This window comes from Anoplophora glabripennis, unplaced genomic scaffold (genome assembly GCF_000390285.2).
Source record: "Anoplophora glabripennis isolate ALB-LARVAE unplaced genomic scaffold, Agla_2.0 scaffold509, whole genome shotgun sequence".
NCBI classification, from domain to species: Eukaryota; Metazoa; Arthropoda; class Insecta; order Coleoptera; family Cerambycidae; genus Anoplophora; species Anoplophora glabripennis.
The window spans coordinates 356,625-366,842 of NW_019416599.1; the positions used below are offsets into that span (position 1 = coordinate 356,625).

Here is a 10,218-nt window from a genome sequence, read left to right on the forward strand (position 1 = left end):
TCCGTGTAACCGCTGGTCTCTCCGGATGGGGACGAGGTCTCGTCCAGCTCAGTCTTGATCATATACTCACGATCTAATTTGCTTGTCGTACCTTCGAGGGCACCAATCCTCGTAGCACTGGATATCGATGTCGCGTCGCAGGGGTACATCTTACCCCGTACGACAATGTCGGAGCAAGCTCTTTTGCTCCGAAAGTCTTGTAGTAGTCTTGTAGAACACTGACTACTTTAAATGTGGGTCTCTCGAGGGAGCCCTGAGAAGCAAGGACGACTTCTGCTAAATTTAGAAGTACGCCGCCGCAATGACGTGCGTACTATTGCTTTGTACCCGTAGCTAGCAAAGAAAATGCCTTGTAGGGGTTTGACGAGGAAAGTTGCCGCGGATTTGCAGATCTCGATAGAGTCTGAGTTATAGGACTCGTAGGAGCCTATATGTGTACCCTGTACCGAGGTGCGGGTCTCTCGATGGAGCCAGCACAATCGGAGTCAGGGTCTTCGTCAGAGGTTCTCAGCCTCGGACGGTATGCAGGTCTCTGAAGGAACCTGAAATGTATCGCTGTTCGATGCAGGGGACTATCGAACAGGATCTTCGCCTCAGGTTGGGCTACCTCGGGCGGTACGCAGGTCTCTGGAGAAGCCTGGGATATCGCTGTGTCGATGCAGGAAGCTATCGCACAGGATCTTCGTCGGAGGTGGTCAGTCTCGGACGGTATCGCAGGTCTCAAAAAGGATCCCGGAATTTACCGCTGTTTCGATGCAGGGGGCTAACGAACAGGGTCTTCACCTCAGGCTACGCTACCTCGAGTGGTATGTCTCGTGAAGAGAGTAGTGGTTGCTAGGCACTATAAATATCCGCGTTTGGAGTTTCCTCCCCTTTTGTGAAAACTCTACCCGCGGTCTCGGCTTAGGTTACCGACCATCGCATCCAACCGCCAGAGCGGTGGGACCTTCGGAAGACGGTCCTTTCGGCCCAAAGACGGGGAAATTGGAAAGATCGGTGAAATTTTCCCCGTCTTCGTAAAAGGGCTTACGGAGGTCTTAATACTGGATGGATCAGGTTCAGAAGTGGTGTGTAGATGCACGATACGGAGTAGTACCGCGGTTGGAGGGTTCGGCATAGACGTAAAAACCTATTATGGCTTAGCTGGCCGTTAGTAGTCGCACGATTCGGCTCGAATTTGGATGTTAACCACCTAGGGATGCTCTAGTGTGGTTTTGAGGTTCGGCCGAGAGCGAATGAGCGAAACGGCTAAAAACGCGGAAAACGTTAAATCCGCGTTTCCCCGTGTAACGGCGTTTTGGCTCATCCGATTCGGACGAAAATTTAGCAAGATAATGCCAGCGACTTGAGGAGTGCTGCATTAAATTTTGACACCGATCACTCAATAACTTTTCCTATTGACGATAGCGTCCTTGACCAATTTGAAAAACTTAGATGATAATTTCCAAATATCGCCCTGAAGCGTCCCGGGGTTCGTCTGCAGGTTGCGAGAGTCGCTGCAGTGGATACTGCGCGCGCGGGATGGCAGACCCAGGCGAGATCAGTCGCGATGCGGGTGACATTGGAAACATCGGTGAAATTGGCGCTGTGGAAGCGCTATCGCCGGGAGGATCGATGTCATAGCCCGGGAGGCAGCGACATTATTGATGTAATTATTCCTACAAAGCTGATTTTTTCTCATTTTGTTGTTTTGATATCGTAAGTAAACGGAACGGCAGTCTACCGCGCCAATGTGGGGGCAAACGTCAGTAACAATTTTTTAAACATGTAAATAAATAATACTTAAATGCCTTATACCTACAAGGCTGCAACTTTTTAGAGTGATCAATTATACCTAAAAATACAGTATAGTGATAGTCTACCGCGTCGGAAGGGGGGCCATCAAGGGTCTACCACCCACGCAAGGTGTTGAAAAATTAACTTTTTTGACTTATTTCTACAAGGCTGAATTTTTTTCTCAAATACTTTAGTTTATAAGAGAACCAAAAAAAAAAGTCTACCGATCATCTAAGGGTGCAAAGCCTTGATAGACGCAATGGAATGCACGATCTCCCGAGCGCAGTCGCTGCGCCGATTCACTGTAAGCCGCTCTGAATAATAACTCATACCGGGATTAAATTACAATCTACAAAGCTGCTTTTTTGTCTATAGATATCTTACAATAATTATTGTCAAATAAACGTCTTATACCTTCGATACGAGGTGGCTAAAGCTTCGGTAGACGTGGCGAAAATTTTTGCGCGGAAGTTGCTTAAAATTCCAAATTTATTATTAATTATAATTTTTTGAGCTTACACCATTATTTAAACGTATGATATAGTAACAACGAGCGAGCGTTAGCGAGCGAGATTTTTGCTAGTATAATAGGTATTAACAAAAGTTCAAAAAATTTTTTTTTCAAATAACTGACCTTTTTCTTTTTAACATTGAATAATTAAATTTATTTCACTTTTACTTATAATTTATAACATTAATACTTTTCGATAATAGCGCGCGAAATGCTTGATTTGCGATTCATCATCACATTCGTCAATTACACTCGTGCGAGAATTATTCTATCGCACTAGTATCGAACAATATTTTACGACACTTATTTATAAAATAAATGATAACAACGCAAATGTTTTTTATTACAACAATATAGTAATTATATAAAAAATAAATATATTTTTCTTATTCCTCATCGCTACTGACATTTGATTCCTCATCGCCTTCCATATCATCACTATCTTCATCCTCATCATCTTTCTGGTCACACACTCCATCATTTTCTTTAAGGTATTGACAACCGTCATTTGCAATTTCTGTGTCTGCAAATAGCAATATATTATTAAATAATTATTATATTATGCTAACATAAATTCACCCCCTTGTCTGAAAGTCATTTTTTAATTGAGTTTTAGATTTCCTTAAAATGCAAATATGTGTACCTGAATCGTTATCGTTCTGTAGATCAAACGTCACATCATCGATTGACTGAGGCAATTGGTCGCCACTAAACCAATTAAAATCATATCTTGCATTCTCATCCACTTTCCAGCCACAGTCGAGTGGGGATAATGTTGTAGGCTTTAAGTGAGCATTACTCCAAATTTGTGCAATATATGCTGTTCGGAGTATGTGTTCTCGGGGCTCTGATTGGCAAGGTGGTAAAGCAGATGCATCGAAACTCTTGACCTTTTGACGAAAGATTTTATCGTTAGTAGTTTTGTAAGCTTTCAAAAACATCACTGATCGATTGTTATCGCTGATCGATATTGTTATAAATTATAAATAAAAGTGAAATAAATTTAATTATTCAATGTTAAAAATGAAAAAGGTCAGTAATTTGAAAAAAAAATTTTTTGAACTTTTGTTAATACCTATTATACTAGCAAAAATCTCGCTCGCTAACGCTCGCTCGTTGTTACTATATCATACGTTTAAATAATGGTGTAAGCTCAAAAAACTGTAATTAATAATAAATTTGGAATTTTAAGCAACTTCCGCGCAAAAACTTTCGCCACGTCTACCGAAGCTTTAGCCACCTCGTATCGAAGGTATAAGACGTTTATTTGACAATAATTATTGTAAGATATCTATAGACAAAAAAGCAGCTTTGTAGATTGTAATTTAATCCCGGTATGAGTTATTATTCAGAGCGGCTTACAGTGAATCGGCGCAGCGACTGCGCTCGGGAGATCGTGCATTCCATTGCGTCTATCAAGGCTTTGCACCCTTAGATGATCGGTAGACTTTTTTTTTTGGTTCTCTTATAAACTAAAGTATTTGAGAAAAAAAATTCAGCCTTGTAGAAATAAGTCAAAAAAGTTAATTTTTCAACACCTTGCGTGGGTGGTAGACCCTTGATGGCCCCCCTTCCGACGCGGTAGACTATCACTATACTGTATTTTTAGGTATAATTGATCACTCTAAAAAGTTTCAGCCTTGTAGGTATAAGGCATTTAAGTATTATTTATTTACATGTTTAAAAAATTGTTACTAACGTTTGCCCCCACATTGGCGCGGTAGACTGCCGTTCCGTTTACTTACGATATCAAAACAACAAAATGAGAAAAAATCAGCTTTGTAGGAATTGGTGCAAAATTTCTGTCGCTGCCTCCCGGACTATCATGTTATGGGGCGACGTCCGCACGAAGATGCAGAGTCGCGGAAATCGCTCTCAGACGGTATCGAGTTCGATGTCTGAAATGATACCGTGGAGCCTCTTTTTATTTGTCCGGCCGACGGTGATTAGTTCTGCAACCGTGGCGGGTTTTTGGTTTGGATTGGAAAGGTAGGCGAATTTGATTGTTCGCCTCCTTCCCAATTCAACGGTCTCAGGCATATCCGTAGGTACAAGACGACTTCTAGGAATATACTGAGTGTTCTGAAATTCTGAAGCTCGCTCGAAGGGTGGAATATGACATGAGGTATTTTTCAGCGAGTGTGCCAAAATTGGATTCAAAGGTCTCGTAGGTGCATCTAAAATGGTGGTGGACATTTTGAGCGTATGTTGTAGTTTGTTTTGTACTTATGACAGTCAAGCTTCTTACACCCTATATATTTGTTCATTTTATTTTTTTTTAACAACTTAATAAGTATGGCATATAGTGATACCATTAGCACCGAAGGTAGCATTAAAAAAAAACAAACTGCAGTTGAACTTTTCTATAACAAAATTAGGTTTACCTTTGAGCAAGAACAGTACTACTAAAAAACGTGTAATAGTAAAAGGGATGTAGGTAAAAAAAGTAGTATGTTAGATTTTGTAGCGTTTATTTTTATTAAAATAATACTATACAATGTGTCCAAAACTAGATGGGAATATAGTGTTGTCAGATGTAAGATGATATAGAAAATCAATTAAATTAAGAAAGTGTTACAATTTGCATGGCCAACTAAATTGTGAATTCCAATTTAATATACTTATATACCTTCCAATACTTCCAATCACTTTCGAGACAGAACGATAATATGCAGCAGAAAGCAATGTTCTTTCAGATTAAGTGATAAAAATATCAAGCTCTTTGTGAATTGAAATTTCAAAGTTACTAATACTTGGTACCCAAAAATCAAAATCAAAATCGGATGTTGCAATACTGTACATTTAGAAAGTTCAATGAAAAAGTGCTTTAATCTTTTCATTGTATCTCGAATAAGAATGGTATAGATAAAAAAATTAATTTATTTAAAAACAATTGATAATATAATTTTTTAAATCACATCTGAGTTGGTCATGCAAATCGCTACAACGTTCCTAATTTAATGGACTTATAATGTCTTCTTATAATTTCAACAAATTTTCAATTAGATTTGGACACTATATATATGTACAGTGTAAATGCTGGTTGTACAATGCTTTAAATATAAATCCCTTATTCATTTAATTATCTTAATTCCGTATACAGCAAACAACATAGTGTTGCTTCCATTTTTTATCAAGTTTAAAATTTGATAAATCAAAATTGGAATAGTCATGAAACATTTGATTTTAAACAAAATATTGTGATATGTACTCAACTAACATCAAAACAAATTAAGGAACTGGAGAGAGAAAAGTATGTACAATAACATTTTTTACTTACGTTTTTCCATTGCCCTTCATTTTCTTTATTACATTTTGTTGTATTCTTGTATTGCCAAACATTTTGAATTGTTGTTTGTGGTTACATTTCTTACTTATGAAACTTACTATTCCCATAATTTTCAATTTATCTTTAAATTCTTATATCTACCTCATATGCAAAATTTCAATAAAAAATCTAGTTACCACTTGAAAATGTGATGAGGTAAATAGAGGAAAATTGTCGGAGGAGATGAGAGATTTAAAAAACATATTTAACCATCCCGAACGTTTTGGGTGTAGATGAATCAGGGATTTTATATTTTTAGAGCACTCCTCGGCCATACGCACTATATATATATTTACATTTGTATTTAATGTTTTACTCAGCATTTGCATCATTAAATAAAATTTTTTCGTAAATGGTTGTCCTTACTGGCATATAAGGAGAAAGTAAATTAGGATCTCCAAACATAGTTAAAGGCAGTTTTAATTCGGTAACACCACACTCCTTATTCGTATATTCTCTCAAAATATAATCAGTATTAAAATCATGAAAAACTCTGGTATCATTTATTCGAACCATAACATTATCGACCCTTAAAAAGAATCTCAGCAGAACAAAGAATGAACTTGGCATGACCCGCTAAAACAGAAACAAATACATATAGTATACAGAACGCTTGGAAACGGTTGGACCATACTTCAAGGACAACTTCCTTAAGTGAAAATAAACTGCTTTACATCAAGTTACCTTAGTACAACTTTGCTTCCCTTAAAAGTTATCGGCTTTCACTGAAATTTAATATGGAAGGAATTAAAATAGCCGAATATGAATATTATTTTATTATTTTACCTATAGGCCGATTAATAGAGGTTTTGTTTGTGACAAAAATACTAGTAGCAAACGGATTGTGCCATCATATAAAATACAGTCTGTAGATATATCCATATATGTTTCCTACTCGAATTTACCATTAATTAATTTTTTATAAACATTTTTATGCAAAAAACGCATTTTTCTTTATTAAACCTAAACTAAGGAAGCAATCTGAATGCTAAAAGAGACAAGTTGTAGAGAGTCTAAATACAAATAAAATGAGAGATCGATGGATCCGATCGGATAATTAGAAATGAAGAAAACCCGGAAAAATCGGAAAATTTATCCGTTTGCTACTAGTATTTTTGTCACAAAATCACTGATTTAATGCTCTATTGATTGGCCTATTAAAACATAGAAAAATAAATACATCTTAAACACCCTATTTTATCATATTTCATGTGTTGATAAAGGATGCAGTACATATTTTTCAAAAATGTATATTTGGTGCAAGCAGCTAAAATTAACTGTTCCAAAGAAAAGTGAATACAAATTTTTAACTAAGTAATCAATTAAACAGCCATGTATTTGGGGATATTTATTTTATTGAATTTTACTTTTTTGCTAATGCAACTAAATTAAATATTTTTACGATTTAGACCAACAGACCTCCATACAAAAGTCAAAGCCAACTGGGATATACAGCCGCATGAATTTAACTTTGGGGTACTATACAGGGTGTCCGGTAAGTACCTCCTAATCTCTCGGGAGTGTATAGGGGAGGAAATAAAACTAGTCCTTCCTATATTTTTTTTCCTAATGTGCCGCCTAACGGAGTTATAGGGGGTCAAAGGGGTACCTAGAAATTAACGTTTAGGGTTATAACTTTGAAACTACCCTGTATATTTTAATAAAATTTTCGTACGTTGTATTACACATGGAGCTCTACGATTTGATGCTAAAATCAACTTTTTGCTATTATCAGGTGTCCAGAAACGGACTGGCCCTATCACAATTTTTCTCAAAATTTTGACAGAAGTAATTTTATCAAACTGAAAATATTATTATTAGATACTCTGAAGGTTTTTCTTTAAAAATGGTACTCTTTATTTATTTCGAAAAAATGAACGGTTTGCGAGATAAATCGGTTTTGAAAAAAATTGGTAACAAATACAACAACAATTAAAATTTATTTTTTTTACATATTATTTCATGCATTTAATTTCTTTAACTTTATCAAGTCCAGAAATCTTTGAACGGGTTGGCTATACTTTATGAGCAAGTAGTGACCAATTAAAAATAACATTTGAAAAATAACTTACTTACAAGACATGCAACAAAGAACATTCAACAATGAACAAAGGTACCTAAATGTTACTTCGGTAGATGTTCAAAATGAGCACCCCGTACTTCAATGCACTTTCTAATCCTACGAATGTTTTCCCGGTGCACTTGAAATAATATTCCGTGATTATTGCGGAGATGGTCACAGTTCTGTGTTAGCCTCAGCAGAAGTTCCTCTCTACTATTTACGGGTGTTGAATAAACGTTATTTTTTAAATGACCCCACAGAAAAAAGTCTAATGGGTTTAGGTCGGGCGACCTAGGTGGCCATAATACAGGTCCGCCTCGACCTATCCATCGATCACCAAAAACATTCGTCAGATGTTGACGTACTAAACGATCAAAGTGGGGTGGTGCACCGTCATGCATGTACCACATTTCAGTTCTTATTTGAAGGGGCACTTCTTCTAACAAAATATTTAGATTTTCCTCTAAAAATTGCAAATAAAGAGCACCATTAAGTCTTTGCTCCAGAATAAATGGACCAATCAAATGATTCCCGATAATGCCAGCCCACACATTCACCATAAACCTTTGTTGGTAGCGAGTTTGAACTAAAGCGTGAGGGTTTTCTTCATCCCAGACATGTAGATTATGCGAATTAATTATGCCGTCTCTTGTAAAACCTGCTTCATCGGTGAACAAAATAGATGTACCAAAATTATGATTCCGAATATGATGCTGTAAAAACCAATTGGCGTATTGAAGTCTTTTTGGATAATCATCTGGAGACATAGCATGTACTTTTTGGATGTGGTACGGGTAAAGCAATTGTTCTTTCAGAGTTTCATGTACAGCCCATTTTGTAACATTGTTTTGCGCCGCAAGCTTCCTTATGCTATTTGAAGGATTATTAGCAACGTCTTCCAATATTTGTTCCTCTACATGAGGGTCTCGTACTCTCCTCGGGGCTCCTGCTCCACCACGGCGTGGCAAAAAGCTTCCTAAATAAAGGATTCGGAAGAAATTAGTTTCACTAACGTTTTTCACTATTTTTTTTTACCTGTTTCTCTTAAACTACGATCAACTCTTTCAAAAGTTTTTGGACTCGGCAAATGTCGACCCGGAAACCTTTCCTCATAAAGTCTTCTTGCCTCCACGGAGTTGCATAATGCTTCCCCATAAATTAGGTGCATATCAGCATATTCTGCACAGGAATATTCTTCCATTTTTAAATGTTATTTCTAACGGCTTAAAACGAATACCACAATAAAATTGAATTTTTATTCTGTCACGCGCCTTTGACAAGTACTTTAAAATCAACAGGGTCTAACAACGAAAACAATAGAAAAGAACTCCATGGAGACAAGAGCAATAATAATTTGTAGATGTATTTTGGTCATAGATGTTGATTTTACAAGAAACGGCATTATTCATTCCCTTAATTCACCACCAGTAAATGTTTATGGTGAATCTGTAGGCTGGCACTAGCGGGAATGATTTTATTGTAAAAAAATAAATTTTAATTGTTGTTGTATTTGTTACCAATTTTTTTCAAAACCGATTTATCTCGCAAACCGTTCATTTTTTCGAAATAAATAAAGAGTACCATTTTTAAAGAAAAACCTTCAGAGTATCTAATAATAATATTTTCAGTTTGATAAAATTACTTCTGTCAAAATTTTGAGAAAAATTGTGATAGGGCCAGTCCGTTTCTGGACACCTGATAATAGCAAAAAGTTGATTTTAGCATCAAATCGTAGAGCTCCATGTGTAATACAACGTACGAAAATTTTATTAAAATATACAGGGTGGTTTCAAAGTTATAACCCTAAACGTTAATTTCTAGGTACCCCTTTGACCCCCCATAACTCCGTTAGGGGGCACATTAGGAAAAAAATTATAGGAAGGACTAGTTTTATTTTGACCTCCCCTATACACTCCCGAGAGATTAGGAGGTACTTACCGGACACCCTGTATATAGAAGCATACAGGGTGTCCCGAAATTCATGCAACAAAATTTGGTCATAGATTTTTAAGACAAATTTAGAGGACCCGTATTTTTTATTTTTGCCAAGTGGGTCCCTCTTTCGTAGTTACAGCCCCCTGAAATCTGCCCCTAAGAAGTTTTTTTTATATCTCAAAACCATGTTGTACGAGAATCACTAAATTTGGTACACAGGGATTTTATGACATGTGAAATCTCACAGTGCTACGCTTTTTGGCGAGAAACCCCTTTAAGACACTTTTCGTGGGCCAACTTGTCTTTGGAACCAGAAAAATTTGGTCGCAAATTTGATTTTTTTTTAAATTATTAGTTAGCTAGAATTTAGAAACTTTTTTGTCTCTCGATTTTGTTTCATAAAACGCAATGTTTTTGAGGAAAATGGCGAATCACGATATGCATTTGATCACATTTTGACATTTTTCTCGAAAACATTGCCTTTTACGAAAAAAGTATAAAGAGACAAAAAGTTTCTAAATTTAATGGCTTTCTAGTGGACTGATAATTTTTAAGAAATTTAAATATGCGACCAAATTTTTTTGGCTCCAAAGACAAGGGGGCCCA

At 36.5% G+C, this 10,218-nt stretch overlaps 1 protein-coding gene across 1 annotated transcript in view; it reads right to left on the minus strand.

Annotated features, from left to right (window-relative positions):
• Positions 1-4,756: 4,756 nt before the first annotated feature.
• The window catches only part of LOC108910478 (TIP41-like protein), a 19,268-nt gene continuing 13,806 nt past the window's right edge, over positions 4,757-10,218 (minus strand). Inside the window, exon 4 of the mRNA XM_018715078.2 lies at positions 4,757-6,191. Within this exon, the coding sequence (XP_018570594.1) occupies positions 5,928-6,191 (264 nt within the window). The 3' untranslated portion in view covers positions 4,757-5,927. The remainder of the gene's footprint in view (positions 6,192-10,218) is intronic.